We start from the raw sequence: 23,497 nt of genomic DNA on the forward strand, positions 1-23,497 counted from the left end.
TACATGTTCAGGTGAGAAGAAACAGTGCATGACACTGCACATTATGTAATTTATTTGATGCTGTGGCTAATTAGGATGATCATAAAGATGTGAGACAAATTCATTGACAATATGTCACATGTAATATGTTATATAACACTGATATGCATGTACAACCAAAGGAAAATTCCCATAATATACTGACATGGGATTAAAAGTGGTAAAAACTTTAAAGTATTAGCAATAATTTAAATTCCCTGAAAACCTGGTTCATATCTATACTGTAACATTTAATGTTAACGAATAAATAACTCTCACAAACTCAGGATTGTGTGGTTTGATCAAGTTTGACTGAGTGGCCTGGCAAAATAAACAAACAATTCCAAAAATGTCATCACATTTTACTTCAGATGTTGCTGAATAACAATAACAATTGGTAAATGGAAGTATGTGACATCACCTTTTTTCCAGCGTAGCCCCGCCCACTTCAAACCAATGTTAAAGTTAAAACAGAGCTACAGAAAACTAGTGTTTTTTGGCAGATTCAGATTGAAAAAAGGTTTTTGAGGCCTCTAAAGAAGATAAATAAATATGGGTATGTTTATGCAGTGCGGCTTTACTGTATGAGATGACAGTCTCCTCTGTTTTGACAGTGACCTGGCCTTGCGAAACTGCCTGCTAACTTCAGAAATGTCAGTTAAGATCGGAGACTATGGCCTCTCCCACAGCCGATACAAGGTCAGACTGTCTTTTGTTAATGCCATATTTAGTGATTGCTTTTTACCTTATTGCTCTACCAGCACTAAAGAAGGTGTTTGTTGTTGTTGTTGTTTCTGTAGGATGACTATTATGTGACACAAGACCAGATTTGGGTGCCCCTGCGCTGGATTGCACCTGAGCTCATAGACGAGGTCCACGGAAACCTGCTTATTGTTGACCAAACAAAATCCAGCAATATATGGTAAGATACTTAAACAGGATATGACTGCAGGTTTAATAAGACAACAGTGCAATAACATCACCACCTGCACCGAATTATAGAAATGGTTTAACATTTTTTTGTGTGTGTGTGTATAAAAATAGGAAGAAAATGCTCAAACTCTGATTTAACACAGACTATATTTCTAGAATGTTACTCTGGATGCTCTGCTTTGTATGATTTCCTGTGATCTTTTATTGTGAAACTCTCAGAAATATAGCTTCATTTCCTCCGAGCAGTCCGGTTCAGTTCAGTTTGTCACACATTACAACAGTTGTATTTGCTTTTCCCTCATCAAAAGTTCAGGATGCTACCAATAAAACCACACCATACCGTGCCCTCCGCTGAAGTACTTGTCACACTGATCTGATTCTAAAAGGATGGAGCTAGAAACACTGCAGTCTGTTGACTGGTCAAGAGAATATTGTCACTCTTGCTATACAAGCATTCAATGCACAAACCCACTTTTTTTAAATATGCCATTGATTGCAACAGAGACTGTAAACATGCTAGGCTTTTTTTTTTTTTTTTTGGTCTGAAAATGTCAGCATGCAACATCATTCCATGGATGATCAGTGAGATGTAGACGTTCCTCTGCATTGCCTGTGAAGAGAAAATATAGTGATAGCATTATGGATCGATGACATGACTGTTACTATCTGGTAACAACCCCGCCTACATTTAAGAGTACTGTCTGCAGTGAACAGATCTAGAATAGGTACATGTTCATACAGGTTAGGTGTTCTAAGGGTACTGTACCGAAAGTGTTTGGTGGAAGCGCAGCTTATGTTTACAACACGAATGTACTTGTGGATAACATAAAGAAGGTTAGAGGATTAAATGAACAGCTTGTTTGGAACATGGCCGTATCTGGGATATGAGTGGTGAACACGCTTAATGATTTCTCTGCCGTTCCAGGTCACTGGGGGTGACTGTGTGGGAGCTGTTTGAGCTGGGAAACCAGCCGTACAGACACTACTCTGACAGACAGGTGCTGACATATGCCGTGAAGGAACAGCAGCTCAAACTACCAAAGCCCCTGCTTCAATTCCCCCTGGCTGAGCGCTGGTGAGACATAGCCGTGTGCCCACACACTTGGGGAGACATACTGTACATACACATACACAGTCTAACACTCAGAATGTTATATATCTTGATAACACATACGTTTTAAACACTGCATAGCCTTCAGGCCTCGCTGACCAATTAATTTTTAACAAGTCAGTGTATCTTGTTTTTAAAATCGGTTTCTGCTCATGGTGCTGCACCAGTCCACTGTAGCAATATTTCTCTTTGCTAGCAAGGGCAGATGATCAATACTTCCCCTATTCTTTATGATCGCCCTTGGCATCGACCAGAGTTGAATCACCTCATTGATCTTTACCTGGGATGCCGGCCAAATGTTGTTTTTATTTATTTTTCAAAATTGTTCTTCACTAAATTAAATGTGCTCCACTGAGGAGCCACACACACACACACACACACACACACACACACACACAGAGGAATGTCTTTTAACCATGTCAGCATCTGCACTGCACCTCTGCAAAAATGTTCTTTCATATTGCCTTGTTGTAAGTCTAGAATCAATTGTTTAACTTTTGCCGATTTCTCTCCTGTAAAAATCATATTTTAAAGATATTAATTTGTTCTTCTGGGCTAACTGAGTTGCACACGGAAATAGGGCAACACAGTTATAACTCTCTTCTGTCTCTGATTCTTTCCTCTATTTCATTTCAGGTATGAGGTGATGCAGTTCTGCTGGCTGCAACCAGAGCTGAGACCCAGCAGTGAGGAAGTCCACCTTCTGGTTACATACTTGTGTGCCAAAGGCTCCAGTGAGGCAGAGGAAGACTTCGAACAACGCTGGAACGCCTTGAGACCCAACCTGCTTGGCAGCACCTCCCACACAGCTACATCCACAGCCCTAGTCCTGACCCCTACGCCCGCCTCAGCTGATGTCCCCAGTCCAGACCAAACTCAGGCAGTGGAGCTGGCTTCCTCTGCCTCGTCCTCCTTCCCCCTGCTGGAGCACTTCTCCGACAGCTTCCACTCTGACACTGGGGACGACCTGCTTACCGTCACAGAGACCAGCCACGGTCTTAACTTTGAGTACAAGTGGGAGCAGGCCCGAGCTGAGCAGCCCTACTGCTCCTCCTCCACCAGCGGGCCGCTAGGCCAGGGCAATCCATATTACCAGGATATCTACTACTCAAGTAAAGGAAGCACCTCAGGGGGATGCAAGACTGAGAGTCTGACCTCAGGCATATCTCCATCCTACTATGAACCAGAACACCCGGGTGTGGTCCCAGTGTTGAGTGCCCACAGCCCCTCAGTCAGCAGCGAGTACTACATTCGCATAGAGGAGCCAGTAGAGTGTAACATTAACCTGGATGACGGCGTGGTGGACTACAGCCCAGGACTGGAGGCCTGCGGCAGCAGGTTGTCATCTGAGAGTCGAACTGGTTCGTCCATGGCACAGCCCAGTGCTTACTGGTCAACTGACAACAAGTCTACTGCCTATGACTCTGATTCAAGCCCCACTGTCCAACTGACCATGGAGCCACTGCTGAGACAGTCATCCAGCACCAGCCCTGTGAAGCCAGGCCACTCACACAACTGCTTCTCATCCAGTCAGGATGACATGCTGTACTGTGAACAGTCATCAGCATACAAGGCACGCCAATCATGTCTGTCTGAACTGGATACATCACCAGAGTCCAGATCAAATCTTGTCCATCCAGTAGGGCGTTTAGAAAACCCACGCAGTTTGTCACAAGCAGTCAGCAGCCCTAGCTTAGGATTCTGTGATCCCTACCTTGAAGCGAGCACAGGTCGTAGCACCGTTAATGAAAGCTGCCATAATATGATGGGTCCCCTCAGAAAGACATTACCCATTGTTAACCACATTAGCATTGATGTAGGGACAGACGACGGCCTGCTGGTGGGCCAGCAGCGAGGCGATGACATTGAGGATGACCTTTTCTCTGAGGGAGAAGCCACTAATTGGACCTCAAACCATTCAGCAAACAATAATAGCCTGAGCTTTGACAGCAGGCAGACAGGCAGTGGACATGATGGCTATCTGGACCTTCAATATACTACTCACTCTAACACAACAGATTTATGGTCTTTAACCAAGGCCACCACAAGAACCTTCCACAGCTCCAGGTCTAGTGGCACCTTGGAGGCAGACGGAGGAGACTCTGGTTGTAATGCTGCTAGCAAGCCCACTGAATTAGGTTCATACATTCACTTGTGTCACAAAGAAAGGGAGGATGCTGCTTCTCAAGTGGAAAGGAACTTAACTACTGAAAATCTAAGAAGTACTGATTCTCTTACCAGCTTAAGTACTAATGCCAGAGGTACAGAGGGTGGAAAAATGGAGGGGAAATATGAAAAGCAATTGTTGCTTAATGGAGAGAGACTGTTCTCTGAGCCTAAGATGATACCTGAGGCAAGCTATATAAAGTCCCCATCCTCTTTCAAGGAACCTCAGACTGGTCAAACAGGAGGCTTGTCAGACAAGCAGCGAGGGAATATGTGGGAGGGGGTTTCAACAGGAATCTCAGTTGGTCTGGGAGACAAGAGGATAAACTATTCAGAGACATCAGAAAGTAGCAGAGCATTGGACAGTGGAGTCGGGGTCAGAGACTCCAGCGTTAGCTTGGTTGAGCTTGGTGACTACAGTGAAGATGATGATGACGATATCACAGATATTACGTCAGGGATCTTTGCCGACTTCAACCTGGACTTTGCTGAGGTAGAGGAGGAAGAGTTGAGCCCATTGAAGCATCCAGAGGGAACTCCTGACTCTGTGGACACCCTTAATCTGTCCTCGTCGATGGCAAGCCCCTGTGATCAGGCTTTCAGTCCTGATCCCTTCAATACCCCCGTCCTACCAAAATCCCTGGACAGTGGCTATGACACAGAGAACAATGAATCTCCAGAGTTTCTCTTCAAGGAGCTTGGAGATCCCCGGGCTGTGGAGAGGAGCCCTAGGCTGGGTGGAGAACCTGAACTAGTTCTGCAGGTTGGTTTGGGCCAAGGTATCTGCACTTCGACAAGCACATCAGAGCTACAGTTAAAGGGCCTGACTGATAAGAACCCATACAGGGACTCAGCCTATTTCTCTGACTATGATGCTGAAAATGAGAGGAGTCCTCAAGAGGAAGGCAATAAGTTCTTTTCAGGTCCAAGTAACCGCAGCTTTCTTGCTGAGAAATTGAGCTCTTTCAGAGATGACGATCCTGTCAAAATGCAAATCAGCAACGAGGAACATTTAACAAATCTGAGACACGTCAAAAGTTGTGTTTTGGTGAATCTCTCAGGGGCTGACCCTAGTTCACACCATCCTCTTCCCACCCCTGGGTTGTCCATGCTGTCACCATTTCCTCCTCAGATGGGCGGCTGCCTGACTAAAGAGTCTGCCCCTGCAAATGATGACGATCTCGGGTTGGAGACCGAGCACTCAGGAGAGGACCCCTCCTCAGAGCTCAGCTCTTCTATTGGGTCAGAAGCCTCTTCCACTGTCCAGGAGGCCTCAGGAAACCATGAGGACGGAAACGGAGGAGCAGAAGATTGTTCCCCTGTCCCATCTTTGCATTCTGACTCAACCATAACTGACTACAGAGATGAGACTCCCAAAGAAAATGAAAACAGTGAAGGATCCACAGAGGAGGAGCTGCCTGAATTCAATCACATCAAGGAGGAGATGGAGGAAAGAAGGGAGGGCGCGAGAATAAATGAGGAGGACTTTGAGGACATAGATGCAGAGGAATGTGACTCACAGGACAGCCTGTGTGAAGAGTCCAACGGTCCTGTCGACCTGTCCTCTTCCTCGTCATTGTTGGAGCTGTGCGGAGAGAACGTAAGAGCTCCGCTGGAGGAGGCGGAGGATGAGGATGACTCAGATGACAGCGAGTCTGATGAAGAGTTGAGGACCTACAACATCCAAGATGAAGACAGCGAGGAGAGTGAGGAGGATTTCAGCTCAGTGCCAGTGGTGGTAAGCGACTGCAGCAGGGCCAGACACCTTCGCAGCCTTCTGAAGATGCCCACGCTGCTCACCCAGTCCTTCTGCGACGAGTTGGAGAGGAAGAAAAAAGCAGTGTCCTTTTTTGATGATGTTACAGTGTTCCTTTTTGACCAGGTATGACACATTAATAGGTCAAAGTTCAATGTGTATTGTCAAGTAAATTACTTCATTACTTAGGAGTATGAGTGTGATCTTTTTGTTTATGGTTTCCAGGAGAGCCCCACAGGAGAGCTGGCTGACTTCGCCTTCTCCACAGGAACAGAGTCCAGTGGGCAAGAATCTCCAGAAGAAAAAAACCCTGACCACCAGCTGCAGCCTGACCCTGAACTTGAAGCTCAATCCTGCGAAACATTCTGTGTTTCTAAAGAAACAGAGGGGAACAACTCAGAAGAGGGTGAACACAAAATGCTACTCAGAATAATCCCAGTTGATTTATCCTGGATTGTACACAATAACGAATTGCGACTTGTCTGTGTGCACTCAGGTGGGTGTTATGAATGGGAAGATGACCTCTCGTTCGAACCCCGCCCGTCCTCACCTGACACCATCCCTGAGCCCCAGTCCTCACCAACATCCACCTCCAACAGTCCCGAGGCTCCTAAACCTGCAGCTGTAGCACTTAACCGTTTTATGGTCTCACGATTCTCTATCACACATGTCTCCGACCCCCACGTGGGCTCAGCAACAGGTCTGTATTTGAATGTTCTGTAATGTTCATTTATTTGCTCTGAAAATAAGACAACCTCTGAAATCTCAAATTCGCAACCACCCAATATTTTTTTGAGTCCAACTGAAATTAAATTGCATGTTTGAAACCAAAAGAGATTTTTTTTTTCAGATTACCTTATCTTAAATTATATTTGTATAAAGCAGTAATGCTACTGTCCTATCATAGATAGTTACACTGACAACAACCACACAGCAGCCTGCTAAACAACACAAGAGCTGCAGTCTTTGGACAATAACTCACATTAGCTTTCCTGCTAAAGTCTTCTTATCTAAATTAGCAAACATGGATACAAGTCTTGCCCTTCACCTTAGCTTGGTGGGGAAAAGTGCACTGCTAACATCGGATTAGAGGGTAGAAAGCTAATTAGCTGTAACAGCATGTAAAGGTACCTGCTGATATCACTTCTGTCTGGTTAGACGCTGGTGTGGCTCTGACCCTGCAATGCCACTGCTAACAACACGTGTGTCCATTATAAGCTACAAGTGTTTGTACTTCTTCTTCATTCTCCAAATGGATATTTACCCCCAAACTTTTGTTTCTTCCTTTTATTTTTTCTAAAAAAAAAAAAAAAAAAAAAAAAAAAAGATTGATAATAACACTGACAATACTTAGATGACAAAATTGAGCATAGCGTTAGCTTGGGCAGCTTAGCTCACGTTCCAGCAACATCAGCTGATCCCAAACAGCCCAGTCAACTGATGGAGTCAAGTGATAGATCACATTATTCATTTGCATGTAACCAACTGGCAAATCTCATTCACGGTGCCCTATTTAAAGTGCTCTGGCCTGCCTACTGTTGCTGCTTCCTCTGCAAGCTGCTTTGCAACCCACCTCCATCCCAGCTCCTCCTTTCCATGCTGTATCTGACTTATCAGTGTCATTTCTGTTTGTCATTGTTGCTGTTCTGTTCTGTTTCTGGGGGTCTCTACTGCTGCTCTCCCTGGCTTAGGGTTTCCATGTAGGCACATGGAAGGGCAGAAGGGTTTGCCTCTACCTCAGGCTTTCTGCGTAGGCCCAAGAAAAGGCAGAGAGGCCCCAGAACAGAGTCATACCACCAAATATAATACTGCAAATGCAAATAAAGTTTTCTTTGACTGAAGGATTCCTGACTGAAATGGAATTTAAGTTGGAGTAAATAAAAAAAAAAAATTAAATTAAAATTTGGTGCTCATATTATCTTTGTGGAACTCCACCAACAAACCTTTTAGTATGAAAGAGCAGCCCTCTATAGGTTTGTCCTCCTTTTTTTGTAGCTTTGTGCGACATGAAAACTTGGGTTTTGTAAACAAACAACATAACACAAATGACACAAAGCATAATAAGTTTATTAAGATATATTTTGATAAATATTTGAAAGATTGCAGCATAATAAATCAAAAGATGCAGACTGGAGGAGTTAAGAAGTTGTTATGATTTTTCCTTCCTGCTGTTAAAACATGTCTCAATTGGAATCTATTACATTTTCATTATTCAAACTTCTAATCTTTCAAACCCACAGGCAGGTAAGTATTTGACACAAAAACTTGGTTGTGAGTGGAGTATCACTGTAAGATGTATGATTAATCTGTCTTAAAATTAAAGCTGCAACACTTATTTTCAATCAATTATTTCCCAACAGGGAACAGTGAAGATAACCCACAAGATTGAGTGCCCCACCGTGGACCTGACTGGAGGAGGATGAGTCCTGGTCCTTCTCAACACAGAAAAGCAGCATTATTATTATATCTAGATGTTTTACAGAGTTTTATTTTTATCAACGTTTGGGTCATCTGACCCTGGTGACCCTTTATGAGACAGTGCCTCATATTGTAGTGAAAGACCCTCAATGATTTGCACCTTTTTTTAATATTATTTTGTGAAGAAAGAAATAGCTGCTGGTAAGGCAACCTGGAGAGTGAATATAAAATCAGATCATATTGTTTGCAGAGATAGATATCATCAGAAGATTAGTTTAAAATACAGTATATGACGATCTTTGCTCAGTGCAGCATTGGTTTTTGTTGTTGACCTTACAGTAGGGCTGCACAATGAGGTAAATATGTGATATCGTTGAATATTGCGATGAATAAACAGATATAAAACTGTGTCCAGCTCTTGACTTAGATTTCCACAGTACCTGTGCCTGTGCCACGTCGTCTCTCCTGTATCCAAATATTGCCAGATGGCTGATGTGCTATTTTTTTAGTTACTCTTTGGCATTCGCACTTTGTCTGCACTCAGCTTGTCACACTTTTCTCCAACCATGTAGAATGGTACGGCAGCATTGGTTCGATAAACCTCAAGTGCATGCGTACAAATTCTGACCAATCAGACAATGCCTAAAGGCAAGGATTGTCTGATTGGCCAGAAACAGCATGGTGTGTATCAGAATATGACCCAAAGACAGAAAGTCATTTAATACTTTGTTACTCTATTCAAAGTGCAATATAGCAGTCTTTCAGGATGTGTTCATCACAGAAGTTGACATTATGATGGGGAAAAAAGACGATTCATTGTGCAGCCCTACTTTACAGGTAATTTATTTTGTGAATTTAAAAGAAAATGGATAAAAAAAAAGATGAATAAAAAAAGCATAGCTGCTCCCCTCATTGGCTGCCTTGGTCCATCTGCTAACCATTGATCTGGCATTTTTAAAGACTGTTGCAGCTCTCATTGCTGGAGCCAGAGAACAATGCTCGACTATATTTGTGGTGGGTTTCCAAACACAAAATCAGACTTTTTATTTAACAGCCGTGGGTGGTGGTGATGGTATTTGAAGACGGAGGTGCTGAAACTTATTTTGTCCCTTAATCCAAGTCATATCCAAATCATATTGGTGGTGGATTCAGTGTGTTAATAGAAACATAATAAAAGAAATCAAGGTGTTGTTGCTCCCTAATTGTCACCACCACTCACTCTGGTTTATGATGACCTACAGTATATTTCTACCATATCTGTCTGAAGCACTTTGTATAGCCAAGCTGGGTCTTTATTTGTAGAAGTGATGGCTCTGTTGCTCTTCATCTCCCCATCCTGGAATGAAATAGCTAAACATGTGAGGTTCCTTGTTTGTGTCCACAGTGCCAGCTACAGGTTCACTTTATTTTGTGGCATTTTAGCTTTGTTTATATGACATTTCATCAGCAATAGAGTGACACCAAAGGGATGGAGCCGTGTCGCAACACAGCTGAGCGGTGTCATGTCGGTATGCCAGTCATAAATGTCGAATGTCATCTTTATGCATCTTTTCTACGTCTACATATTGTCCATAGTCTCATACATGATGCATTTTATTGCATTTGTGCTGAATGCCCAGGGTCTGAGGTGTACAAAAAAAAGAGAGACATTCAAAAATATGACATATCTCACATATTGTATGAATGTTTTATCAACATGTAGCAGGTAGCTTGACTTGAATTACTACTGCTGTACAGACAGCTGCCTCCCTGTCTCTATCCTTCTGTAGCTCAAAGTGCCAATTCAGTTTCCTCTCACCTTGCCTTTTAAGTTCTGCAAGAAGAGAAAACGTCACTAGTATTTTTGTACGATTTGAAAAGATGCAATCCAGGATGACGGTCTCTAAAATTTGCCAAAGAGATATTACAAAGCCTATTGGCTAAAGTGGCAGACACCTTTGGAGAAGGTGAGGTGGGTTGTTCTGTGCACCGGTAGTAACATCATTGCTGTTTCCATCCCCCCCTCCTCACTCATTGCTATTGTACTATCCCAAACAAATAAATCCAAATACTTTTTTTTCCCTTCTCGTGTCTGTGATGTATTTATCTGCGTCGATGTGGAAGGAGTGCGGTTTCCTACAAAACAAGAACACATGAAAACACGACACAACACGACACATAAAAGAATGACGTTTCTGCCCATTTAGATTTATTGGACAAGATAATTTATATGCACTTTCTGTACAGTACAGATATAATACAAACAGGGACAAGAGTGAGAAATGGACACAATGAAAGCTATATAAAAGTAAAAAAAAAAAAAAAAAGCATTTGAAACTCGCTGCCCAAATGAGCTGTGTAATAAAAGCCTGATCATGTTACTCAGTGTAAAGGACTCATCCATGGAAAAATTGACTTATCACGATGATTTCTCGCAGTCGAAGAGGCATTTTAGCTCATTCACACAACCGTACACGTCATTGCTTTTTCATCACATGCAGTTCCACTTCAGTTCCCACACATCATACCGTAGATAAACGCCTCCGCTCTAAGCTCTTCTCCCCGATGAGTGTATAATACTGAGAATGATCAAAAGCTATGATAATACTGTACATTATCTGATAAGCTACCACTCCCTCAAAGCTAAAGATATATATATATATTTTAAAAAGACCCTTTATGTATGCACTGTATTTCATCTCTTGGCTATCTGGCAGCTTAGATATTACTGAAATTTAAAGAGAAGGAAAGAACAGCGAAAATATTCTTGTACCAGTTTGGATAAATGCACTGTACTGGAGCTTGCAAAGCAAAAAAAAAAAAAAAAAGAAAAAAAATCAACAAAACAAAAAAAAAATTCTGACATTACAAGCAAACAAAACAAAAAGGGAAATAATCCCACTTATGTTTTCAGGAGTATAAAAAATACAAGTTGAACTGTGATGCTTATGCCCTCAAACCAGTTTACAGAATGATTGGGTCAATGCCGCATGAAGCATATGGTTAAAAAAAAGTAGAAGGCACAGTTCCCACATTGAAAATATGGGCATACTGTATCACAACTAGCAAATATATAGTGCTATACTGTATCACTTAACAAAAAGCAGAATCATACTTTAAGCAGAATCATACTTTAAGCAGAATCGTACTTTACTCACCAGCTGTCCAGTTCTAGCTATCTGATATCTGATCAACACTTCAATGTGCGTATTACAGTGATGCACTGAAAACTGTTAGACAATCTTAATCCCCCTCAAGCCTTGTTTAAAGAACTAATGCAGAGTGTGCCTTCACTGCTCGTTAATGCAAATAATCCTCAAATGAAATTTACAGTGTATAGTGTTGAGGAACAAAAAAAACATCCCATAGTAGAAGTGCAGATAAATAATAATGTGACTGCATTACTAATAAAAACCTATTAGCCATACCTTATCCACAACTGGAGCGATTCTAAATAACTAATAAAATCTACTCTCACACTTGCGATTGAATGTTCAGGCTGAGACATTCAATGTTTGTGGAAGCGTTTGAGATTAAAAAAAAAAAAAAAAAAAAATCACAAGGATTAACTGGAAATTCTGCGGGTGAATTTCCACGGCAAAGAACCTAAATTAGCAGTGTAACACACTACAGGGCCCCTCCTGTGATAACATCACACAACTCAAACGCTCTCTATCCCCTTTAAAAAACGGGCCCATTAGTGGACAAAATGGGGGGGGGGGGGGGGGGCAGCAGGCCGCTAGTAGAAGATGGGTGCAGATCGGTCATCAGTGAAGGTGGGCCGGAGGTAGACCTCCAGGGTACGGTCACTGTGGGGAGAGGAAGGGTGAGACAAGGAACAGTGACAGTTAGGTTGAACACATGACAAAGCTTAGACAGAGCTACATGGTCAGCTATGTAACCACACCCAAAGAAATCTGCCTTCCCGTAGCTTTTTTTTTTTTTCTTACAGTGAGTATCTAGTGTGAGTTGTAGCAAGCATGTAATGAGAAAACTCAAGTAAAACATGGTGGAAACAAAAGGAACAAAAACAGCTTGCATTAGGCATGCGTGCAGGGTTAGTCTTCTCTGTTTGATACTGTCATACACACATTAAAAAAAAAATAAATAAATAAAGGAATTCTTTTACAACCCAAAGCCTTCTGGACTGACAGAACCAAACGCTGCCACGTCCACAAGGGCCAGAGGACAGAAAAGACCAGTGATTCCCAGCTTCCTACTGCAGCCAGACAGCCAATGACAGCAGAGAGAGAGAGAAAGAGAGAGAGAACCAGGCAGTAATAGAGAGAGGGTAAAAAAAAAAAAAGTGATTGGCTGAAAGGGCAATGGAGGCTGGTGACTTACGGAGGTCCTGTTCCCTCAGAACCGGGACAATTCTGGACCCAAACTGGAAGGTAAAGAGAACCTTTGGGTTTGAATGACTCATCTCTCAGATCATGCATGGCTGACATTTTGTAACGACACTGCTGGTTAGTCTGGTGCAAGATGAACGTACCATAGGGTTGATAATAATGTTAACCGTAACTGAAATGAGGGATGGGAAACAAAAGTACACACTTCATGCTCAACATGCTGTATTACTGTATGCTGCTAAACTGCAGCTTGCCTTGGACATTACTGCAAGTGCAATGCAATCAACAGGCTGTCTATCACCCAAATACAACTCAAACACAAGCCAAAAATACATGACATACAACCAAAAGATAAGCAGGCAAAGTTCAGACACTCACAATACACACACCACATACACACAGTCTTTTTTAAGTGACACAGAGAGCACCACGGATGCTATGGGTGTTCCTGGGGGAGGGGTTAGGATGAAACTGCATGCTTGGGACGCAGCTGTGGCCTGAAATGATTCACATCAGGGTGGCAGGTTTTTAAAAATAGGAATTAACTGAAACATTTAAGACACAAAAAAGAAAAGGTTCAACAAAACTGAAAACGCCATCGACAGTGACAGAAAAGATTTCTCGTCAGACCAGACTGTTTATTAATATATAGAGATATGTTTTATTTAGAATACCTTTGTAAAAAGTCACCATACATTCAAGGTCAATTTGTAGTATCACATTTTCTGGTTTCCCTCCACAGCATGCATAAGATAAACACTTCAACTAATCAGTAGTTTCTCAATGTTTCTTGAAATCTTTTTTTTTTGTTGGTTTGTTTGTTTTTACAAGGACAATAATGTTTTTTGTTTTTTTTTTTTAAAAGAAAAGACCAAAAAACTACATAGCCACTCAGGGAATACAATCATAAATAACACTGAGAGCTGCAAAAGCTGTGGTTTGTCATTCAACCTAAAAACTAATTCACAGCCGTTAATTGAGGATACTCGACAGATGATCAAAGACCCCCTTTCAAACTCACTGTAGCTTCAGAAATAAGATCAAACTGAAGGTAATCGGACTTTTTTTCCCCATTTTTAGCGACAATTCTGGCGGCAAAAAGACAAGTTTCTGTGGGGCTGATGGTGGAAAGTTTAATTGTAAATGTTTTTTTTTTTGCAATGATCATGATACAGTGCAATCTGGTGGACTGACGGAAACAATTTATATATATGTATAGATATATATATACTGTATATTCTTGAAGCTCAATTTGAAAATTTGCTCCATTGCACATAAAGTGTTTAATAGAAAAAACAAAAGAAGCAAAGTAAGGCAAATATGACACACACCCTCTGGACGGGAAATCAAGTCTATAGCACTGACACAAGGAAGCACAGCGCGACCTACGGGATCTCTCAGAACAGAAACATAGTAATCTGCTGCACAGCCTTACTTGGAACAAAGCTTTTTTTTTTTTTTGAGCATGTGTGTGTTGGGTGGGAACTCGGTAATACTGGGCCCACGTGTGCTTAAAAAGGCCATTCAGCCGGTGGCTTTTAGTACGACGACATTGAAGTCTTTTGGCACTTGTACAGTACATGAACATGTCCTTCAGTTTGACAAAATGACACAACCATGTACATGCATGAAAAGACAAGCAGTAGCAAAGGCAGTCTCTTGAGAGATCAGTCCGTGATGGTGGACTGTGATCAGAGATAGAGTATTCAGAGTCCATATCGCTGCATGCCGAGCAGGTAGGCCCCGCTCTGGCTCTCTCGCTCAATGCAATCCTCCACCCACCAACCGCTACTGTCCACACCGACACCGCCAGCAGCAGCACCCAGGACGGACGGAAGGAGGAAAGGAGGGACCCGAGGAGGAAGAGAGGACAGAAAGGAGGGATGAAACTGGCCTCTTCCACTTGGAGAAGGGGTGTGTGTGGAGGCAGAGGAGGAGAGGTGGAGATAAGTGGACAGGAGGGGGGGAGGCTAAGAGGAGGGAAAAGATGGGGAGGAAGAGGCCCCTGTGCTATCCGGAGCTGTCTGTGTCTGTCTGTATGTCTGTTCTCACACAGTCGAAATCAATTTGCCATCAGGACTGTCACTGTGGAACAAAGAGAGAAGGAAGCTTGCCAGGTCGGACACACTCAGAGAGAAATGGAGAAAGACAAGACAGGCACAAGGAGGCAGGGTAGAGATTTGGAGAGGCGTAGGTGGGGTCATAAAAATCTGCGTTGCCCCACCTACAGCTACAACTCCAAACACACCTGCCGTGATCAGGAAGATTGGACTTCCAATTCCCTCATCAACACTTTTTTAAATCCAGATATGTTTGCTGGTTTGACATTATCGCCCATAGCAAGCAGTTTTATTGAATATTTGCCTCCGTCTGTTACTGGGAAGTAGACAAACCCCAGACTGTTGATGAGAAAATCAAGTCATCTCCTTAGCTGGAGGGATGTAGTGTTAGATTAGTCTGTTGGGGGTGAATACACCCTGCAGCACAGTGTTGTCTCAAAATACTGATACAGAAAAAAAAAAAAAAAACACATTCAGAGCAGACAGTATGTACAACAGCTTGACACTGGTGCCCAAAGCCCCAGGCTGACAAGCAGTGATGACTGAGATGAGGCCAGCATGATGTCTACTGTCACAACACGTACTCCACCAAAAACGAGAGCACTCAGGTCTTTTCACTCCCTCTCTCTTTCCTTCTCTCACACACACACACACACACACACACATACAAACACACACACAAACACACATTTATATACATGTACACACGGATGTACCCCCTGATTGGACAGAAACAGGCATCATTCCTAACCCTAACCTCACACCACCCTGGTGAGTCAGCAAGGACTTGATAGGATTACAGTGAAAATATGCTGGGCCAAGAGTACGCTGACAATAAACTGAGACACTGACCCCGCCGGACTGCATTCATTACTTTAAAGAGCTACTTAATAATAAGGTAAAGTAAGCAGGAGCACAGAGGAAAGGACAAAGAAGACAGTAAAAAATGTTCAGAGGAAACACTGCATTGACATCTCACTGCAGCAAAATCTAATCTACTGCTTAAGGCTAACGATGTTCCTCACTTGCTGTTGAAGCCTCCAAAAAAAATAAAAATAACGGCCCACTTTTTGATTAATTTTTATCCGTGTAATCAACTGTCAAAGCAAAAAAACAAAACAACTGTCTATCTATTGCTTTCTCCTGTTTTATATTACTGTAAATTAGATATATTTGGGTTTTGCACTATTGGTTTAGACAAAACAAATAATCTGAAAATGGCTCTCGAAAATTGTGATTGACATTTGTTACCATTTCCTGACATTTTACAGACTTAAAGGAGCTCTTCACCCAAAAAATGACTATTTGTGTACCTATACGTTGTGCCATGTCACCTTGAATTCATAAAGAAACCTTCATTTTATCTCATATACCTCCACGGAAAACAGCAAACCACATTTAACAACACCGAAACTACATCAAAACATCCGTTTACAAGCTCTCACGTAACCCAGTTGTGTGCTCAGTACTTCCAAAACACATGCATGCTGCTTTGTTTGGGAGGTACTGATCATAAACAATTTTTTTTAAAGATATTTTTTGCCTCTATTTCAGAGGACAGCTATAGTGTGAAAGGAGGGGATAGAGAGTGGTAATGACATACAGCAAAGGGACGCGAGTTGGACTCGAACCTGCTCTACCAGGTGAGCTATGGGGCGGCCTGTCCTGCTATAATTTTACTGTTGTTAAACGTGGTCCCCATAAATCAGTACATTTGCCATTTTTCTTGCAGGCATGTGGGAAAAACTATGTGTTCTTCACAAATCCAAGGTAACATGGGATGACTAACTGATTACAAATGGTCATTCTGCAAGTGAAGTATTGCTTTAACAAATAATTAAAAAAGATAAAATAGCCTATGTGTAATCTATACTATGTAAATGTTAGTTTCAGACACTGTGTGGAGCTGTAGTCCACCACCTGATCCCACACAGTGTATTACTGTATGTACTATATAGTAACTGTCGGAAAATAATCTTTGTACCTCACAATTTTGTACTAACACAAAATAATGCACTATTTGCTGACAAACATCAATCGAAACATGAGTTTGAAATGCAGATCCTTATGCTAAATGATTTGTTTTGCAAAACTTCCTTGAGCTGCCTCACCACTTTCTACTATCTGTCTTAATGTTTTGCAACTGTCATTGGCTCCACTGGTTCCTGTGTTTATTGCATTATGAGACAATAGTGTACATGAACAGCACACTCAAATATAAAGCACTTTTAACTGTCTATACTGACATTTCGGAGAATACTGTATACATACAATTTTTTGAGCAAACTAAATTTTGTCCACTACACAATGTACTCCACACCAGCTTAGAATGTGTATGTAGCATTAAATCGGGACACTGCGTATGTTAAGTAGTTGCCTTGCTGTCTCTCGAGCATGTAGTAACTCAGGCGAAATCTTTTTAAGGTGATGTGCTTTTTCTGATGGGTCACTACTTCCAAAACAACCCAAGTTAAGCAATTCAGATGCCAGCAGCAGCAGTCATATCTTAAGAGGACATGTCGTTACTTAGAGGACAGGGCAGAAAAGGCACTTACCTTGTGGCAAAGCGGCCGTCATAATCCTCAATAGCAGGCTGAAAAGATAAAAGAAACTATTTTACTTTGTGTGCTTGTATACCTTGGATTGAAGTACATGTTGTACTCAAATACAAACACTAGGTGGCAGCAGACACTGAGGAAAAGTCCCCTCTCCAGTTACTGCAGGATTACTCATATCCAATTATGCAACACAAGGCCAAATCAGATGGGGGCTACAAATTAAGTGAGCAGGAGTAACAAGTGTTTGTATGTTGTTCACGGATACTACACATGTTCAATTGTACCTACCTGTGTGCCAAAGCCTGCCATGCTGTAGGGACGTGGGCGGGTCTGTGCTAGGCTCTGTGCCAGCAGTCGGGCAGTCAGGCCATAGTCAGGTGTGGGCAGTGATGCATCACTCTCCAACAAGTTCCCTGTGCTGCTACTTTTCCCATGATGCAAGCTGGGAAGGCAAGAAAACAAAAGGTCTTAGACTTCGGTTCATAAAGTCGACACAGCTTGCGATGGAGAAACGCTACATACTTCACTTTGAGCTTGTCGCTGTCGCTTTCAGGCAGCACACGTGTGTAGGAGAACGGGAACCAGCCACGCCTAAGAAAAGCAAACACCTTGTTAAACTTACACTCGACGTTTACTGTACCTAAACGTGAGGCGAATGTTCCCCCAGTCTCACAGTATGGATCCAGGCAAAACGGATAAATGAATACATCACTTACATCTTGTTCTTCTCATTCTCCCCATAGTGCCAGCCGTCGCGGGCCTCGGGCACTAGCAGGGTGATTACATCTCCCTCGGAGAAGCTGAGCAGGGTGCTGTTGTCGCCCGCAGCGTGGGAGAAGATGGCTTGGACACGGGAGCGCCCATTCTTTTCGAGGCCTGCCGCCATGGAACTGGACCTGGGCAGGGTTCGTGTCTCTCCTGCGGTGTTTGCAGAGGGAGACAATGCTCAGTGACAGGAAGTTCATTAAGAGTTCAGAGTACCAGATGCTCTGGAGTAACTAAAGGTAACATTTGAGTCTATTGAGGCGCAGTCAGCAACCAGGCAGATGAGTCACTGTCAGATTAACTGATAATCACCACATACAAATTAGATTATAGCGGAGATGAAAGGTAGACTGTCTCATGCCAACATTTCCTATAAATCCAATTTCTAAGTTTATGTTGCTACTCTCCTTCCAGGTTCTCTGTGACACTGTAAAGCAGCAGTTCTCAACCCGAAGTGCCGGTAGATAAGCAAGCAAACTGGACTAGAATATTTTTTTCATTACAGACCAGATGTCCAGATGACAGAAATTGAATGCGATGTTAATCTAGAAGAAGAAAAGCAGATGTGTCCAACGTGTTGTTTCAAAGATATTGAAAACGAGTTCCATTTTGTTTCCTACTGTCCTTTTTATTGTGAACTGTGTGACGCTCTGTTTGGTGGGATAAGGGTGGATATCGATTTTGTAAACAAGGAAAGATGCAGAGACTGAGATGGCTGTTCCCATTTGAGACATATTGATCGGCCAGTTATCTGGACACGGCCTGAGAGAGGAGAAAAGAAGCGTGAGCAGTTCATTTAGACTATTGTTTTTTGGTTTGTTTGCTTGTTTGTGCTTCTTTTCCTTGCCACATGACTGAAAGATGGTCATCTTATAATCCCATGTGAGATGGGCCAAAGGCTTGACGCCAAAATAAATAAGAATAAATGAATATATAGGACATTTTATTTCAGGTGGAAGCTACCACTGAAGTTGCAGCCATAAACATTAGACAAGTAAAAAGTTAAAACAGACACCTAAGTAATAAATGTGTAATAAAACCATAATGATGTAGGAATAAAAATTAAGAGAATTAAGATCAACAACTGACCAAACCATTTAAAAAGTGAGAACAAAATAAAATAAAACAATAATGAAGACCAACAGCTGACCAATAAAAAATAATAGACACATCACCTCAAAGCAATAAAAGAAGTAGGAATAAAATAAAATCAAATAATAATTAAAACCAGCAAGGTGATAATCTTATTGTGATCTCAACACTCTGTTAAAATGCTCCTCAGTGTACCTCTGAGTGAAATGAAAGGAACAGGATTTAGGACTCGATCACATATTCTGTTTGTGATCTTCTGTTCATGAACTCCAGCAGTGTTTGGATATCTTACCCACGGGGTTCTTATTCTTGGCGGGGGCAGGCCTGCGGACAGGGAGAGTGTTGGAGTAGACATCGCTGACCTGTCTCTGGGGCTGAGCCTGGGACTGGCCCTGCGCCTGGGTCTGAGGGGATGAAGGCCTGACTTGGGACACGGATAAAGTCCCTCCATCCGTCCAATATTCCTCCCCGTGGACTCCTGTTGTCCCATTTACCATGGACATACCATCGGGGCCCATCAGCCTCTGGAATAAAAAAGCAGATATAGTGTATATAGATCCAAAAATCTTGGTGGTGGCTTAACCTTGTGCAGAACTACAGTAGCAATAACTTTAGATTAAGCTGAAGTAATAACACTTCACAATTAAACTTGAATAAAAAAGCTTCTTTATAAGTTTGGAGTTGACCTGAAGTCTAGTGAGAGTTCATCAAAGTCTTTTAGCAGCTGCCCAGCTGGAAATCCAGACTCTAAACAGCTCATTAACCCCAGTGCCATCCTCAAAAAGAGACTAAAGAGATGCTCGTCTGATTTGCTTCTTTATGGAGGGCCAAAGGTGGGCAGGCTTATATTAGGCGAGAACTGTTAGCTCCTTCACAGTGGTAAGGAAATGGATTTCAAGTGATTCCAGTTAAGTAATTCAGTTCTCTTAAGAAACACAAGGACAGTTGCTGCCAATTTGCTCTGGCATAAAGGTCCCATATTGTAGAGAGTCAGATTTCCATATTTCCATGTCCTTTTTTTTTTTTTTTTTTTTTTTTTAGAGAAGAAGGAAGTCAATGTCTTGTGATGGCTTGAGCTTTTCCTAAATAAAAGTTTTAAATAGGAAAGGTATTTTTATGTTAAAAATGCCCTCTAGTATTTTGTGCACCTCAGACCAAAACTGTCTTATTACAGGACACTCCCAAGATATACGCCAGTGATTTGCATCCTGGCTCCTGCACAATTTCCAGCACTTGGGAGCCTCTCCTGTAGCATGTGCTTTCTGATTTGGGGTGATGAAGAATCTAATAAGACATTTCCAGCCAAATTCTCTTTGTGTATATTAATTAGTCCACTGCCATGTGTTGTTTTTTTAAATTATAAAACAGGCAGAGGCGCTTTAAAAACACTGTGAAAGTATGGCTGGGCAATATACTGCTATCTTGATATGACACTAGATACCACATACATTATGGATATTGTAAAATCATAGGTGCTGTCTCTTCCTGGTTTTAAAGGCCATATTTAAGTAAAGTGATAGAGCCGCATTACTAATGATGATCTATCAAAAATCCCATTGTGTAAATGCTGTCGCAATATTGACATTACGACGTGGTAAAAAATATTGAGATATGCGATTTTCTCCATATCGCCCAGCCCCATGTGAAAGTATCACAGAGAAATGCAGGCAGTCCGTATTCAGGAACTGTGCCTTTAAGCGAGCCATCAGGACTTCTGTGAAGTTGTGATGTCACAACTTTACTACGTAAAGGTAGAACGTGCTGTTACAGTGACTTTAAAGTCATTCCCTTGCTGAAATGGCAGTGCAGAGAAGCTGAAAGCACAGATGTGGAAGACCTGGAAACAATGACCAATCAGAGCAGACTGGGCTTTTTCGGGAGGGGGGGCTTAAAGAGACAGGCGCTAAAACGGAGCGTTTCAGACAGAGGGTGAGTACAGGTGTTCCAGCACAGACTGTAAACGGAAAGTCAAGTATTTTTTGAACATTAAAGCATGTAAACATGTTCTAATGGAAACCCCAGATCTAAATATGAACCTGAAAATCAGCATAATATGGGACCTTTAAGGTTTCTTTTACCAAAACCGCTTTGCCTTATGAAGAGAGGACAAATAAAAAATAAACAGAAACACAAAACAAACTCACTGCTGGGTGTCCCATGCCACTGCCCATGAAAACAGCCAGCTCTGGGGGCACAGGAAGAGGCTGGGCCCCGGGGATAGGGTCTGAGATGACCAAGTTGGATTTGGAGGTATGCAGGGGGCTCGTGCCCCCGAGGGCGGCAGAGCCCATCTGCTGGGCCAAGAGCATGGCCCTCTCTGGCAGCTTGTTAGGGTCTGAGCAAGCCTGTTGCCACACTGGGATCTTCTGGGTCAGAAGGTCTTTACCCTGGAAGCAGGAAGGAAAGATTGGAGAAACACACACACACACACACACAAACATAAAAATATGATATTGATGTAGCGGCAACGTGACCAGAGAAAAAGCTCAGTTAAGCATTTTCTTTGCTAAACCTTCAATTTTCTCCCTATTTTCTCTCTCTTACAAAAAAAGCATTTAGTTCTCAGAGGTTTGCTCTCACTCTGTAGCCTTGACCACTGCCCTTTGCACAGCTATGGTGATGTGCTGCGTGGGTGAGGCTGTGGGATGGACAGACATACAACCATGCTGCCCACTGCAGCATCTCACAGCCTGTGGACACGGCTGTTCTTTCTGCAACCACAGAAGTAGAGTTTAATGAACAGACTGAAATCCACACTGTGTGTGACCGTATGGTATACATACATGCACACACGTGTGGAAGACATGGACAGTTTTGTCTCTTTGTACGTAGTAAGTCGCAGCTCCTACCATCGCTTTCTCCTTCTTTCATACACACACACACACACACACACACACACACACACACACACACTCCATCTTGCACAAAGACAAACACACACTAGGAACCCTCTGGGAGAGGGTTCTTCAGTCTGCTGAAGGTAACCTCTTCCTACGCACAGCCCCATCCTGATTAATGACTAGACTCCATGTTGCAAAAAGAGGCGGCAGCACAGTCCACACACACACACACACACACACACACACACACACACACACACAGTCCTCCTCCAGCCACATCTTCAGGCTGGCAGCTGACGCCCACCAGTAATCCCCAGAGACTGATATACTTCATTACCGAAGAATATCAAATTCTTGGATAATGGACAAAACAACAAGCATAAAAAACTAAAGCCTTGTTAATATCGCTCCATTACCTTTGATGTTATGATAAAGAGGGGGGGATCTGTTTGGATTCAAAGGTTCTTTGCTTCAAATGTCAGCAGCGATGTGAAAACAACAAGCAGGTATTACAAAACTCTCTAATGACTGCTGTAAACAAAATGGGTGAGAAACTGTTTGCCACTCTTGTCCCGTTTGTTGCACTGAGCTTTGATTCTGGTCCATCTTTATCTACATCCGACGCTTATTTTCCCCACTGAAGTCTTTCATGAACTGAACAAGCGAGGAAGCTCTCCATCTGAAAAGGTGGCCAGACGTGCGAAGGTGCAATGATGGATTACGGCTTCAGATATGCCTGTCAGCTGGGCATTGTCTACCGTCTTAATGAATTTTTAAAATGAGGAGGCCCCTGTGAGCGGTCAAAGCTAATGCGACTTTGAATTATATATCTCCTCGTTTGCTCTTTTTGCTGAACAATGGTCTACAGCAGGTGAGTCTTCAAATAAAACACAGATGACAGATGGGGAGAAGTTGGCTAGAATCAACACAATAGCAGGAAGGGAATAAGCTAAGTTTTATAAATTGATCTAACAAGCTCTGCCTTTTTCAACATGAGGGACAGACACTTTTGTTCCTGATTAGCTGAAAGATCAAAAGTACTGAACCACTAGTTAGTGAGAAACTGCCACCGAAAAGTGCTGATGAGTGTACAAATTATTCAAGGAAACACTAGTTCAAGGTGACAATAAAGTCATATCTGTGCACAGCCTTTATTGAAGGATGAAAAACAACTTTCTCAATCAGCTTCTTGCTTTGAGTGACACATGATTAAATCAAACGAGACACTGGGTATTTGCCTCTTCCTCCCTTCCTTTCTCGCTCATTTTAAGTGGGCAGGGCTCAGCTGGGAAAAAGTGATGTAATGCATTTCTGTGCACCAATCAGAGTTTAGTGACGTTTCAAAATACGATGACAGCTGAGTTGTTGTTTGCTTGTGTTGCCATCACTGTCAATCAAATGTGGTCGAAACAACACCCGCACAGTCCTAATGAGGCAGAATAGTTTTTG

At 42.4% G+C, this 23,497-nt stretch overlaps 2 protein-coding genes across 11 annotated transcripts in view; one reads left to right on the forward strand and one right to left on the reverse strand.

The window, feature by feature from the left end:
- aatka (apoptosis-associated tyrosine kinase a) overlaps positions 1-8,715 on the forward strand; it is a 42,570-nt gene extending 33,855 nt beyond the window's left edge. For all 5 annotated transcript variants that reach the window (XM_049561901.1, XM_049561902.1, XM_049561900.1 and 2 more), the window contains 7 exons: positions 633-717; positions 819-940; positions 1,877-2,026; positions 2,699-6,110; positions 6,210-6,390; positions 6,481-6,684; positions 8,345-8,715. In XM_049561901.1, coding sequence (XP_049417858.1) covers positions 633-717; positions 819-940; positions 1,877-2,026; positions 2,699-6,110; positions 6,210-6,390; positions 6,481-6,684; positions 8,345-8,373 — 4,183 coding nt within the window. In that variant the 3' untranslated portion in view covers positions 8,374-8,715. The remainder of the gene's footprint in view (positions 1-632; positions 718-818; positions 941-1,876; positions 2,027-2,698; positions 6,111-6,209; positions 6,391-6,480; positions 6,685-8,344) is intronic.
- Positions 8,716-10,568: 1,853 nt separating this feature from the next.
- Positions 10,569-23,497, reverse strand: part of baiap2a (BAR/IMD domain containing adaptor protein 2a) — a 73,759-nt gene continuing 60,830 nt past the window's right edge. Inside the window, exons 8-15 of one of the 6 annotated variants that reach the window (XR_007447974.1) lie at positions 21,353-21,595; positions 19,501-19,732; positions 18,068-18,269; positions 17,874-17,942; positions 17,640-17,793; positions 17,349-17,386; positions 12,726-12,856; positions 10,569-12,190 (exon numbers count right to left, since the gene is read on the reverse strand). Coding sequence is in view for 5 of the 6 variants with exons in the window: in XM_049561906.1 (XP_049417863.1) it covers positions 14,440-14,524; positions 17,349-17,386; positions 17,640-17,793; positions 17,874-17,942; positions 18,068-18,269; positions 19,501-19,732; positions 21,353-21,595 (1,023 nt within the window). In the remaining variant the exon portion in view is untranslated. The other 5 variants (XM_049561910.1, XM_049561907.1, XM_049561908.1 and 2 more) reach the window with 5 other exon arrangements.

Source organism: Epinephelus fuscoguttatus, linkage group LG19 (assembly GCF_011397635.1).
Source record: "Epinephelus fuscoguttatus linkage group LG19, E.fuscoguttatus.final_Chr_v1".
Taxonomy (NCBI): Eukaryota; Metazoa; Chordata; class Actinopteri; order Perciformes; family Serranidae; genus Epinephelus; species Epinephelus fuscoguttatus.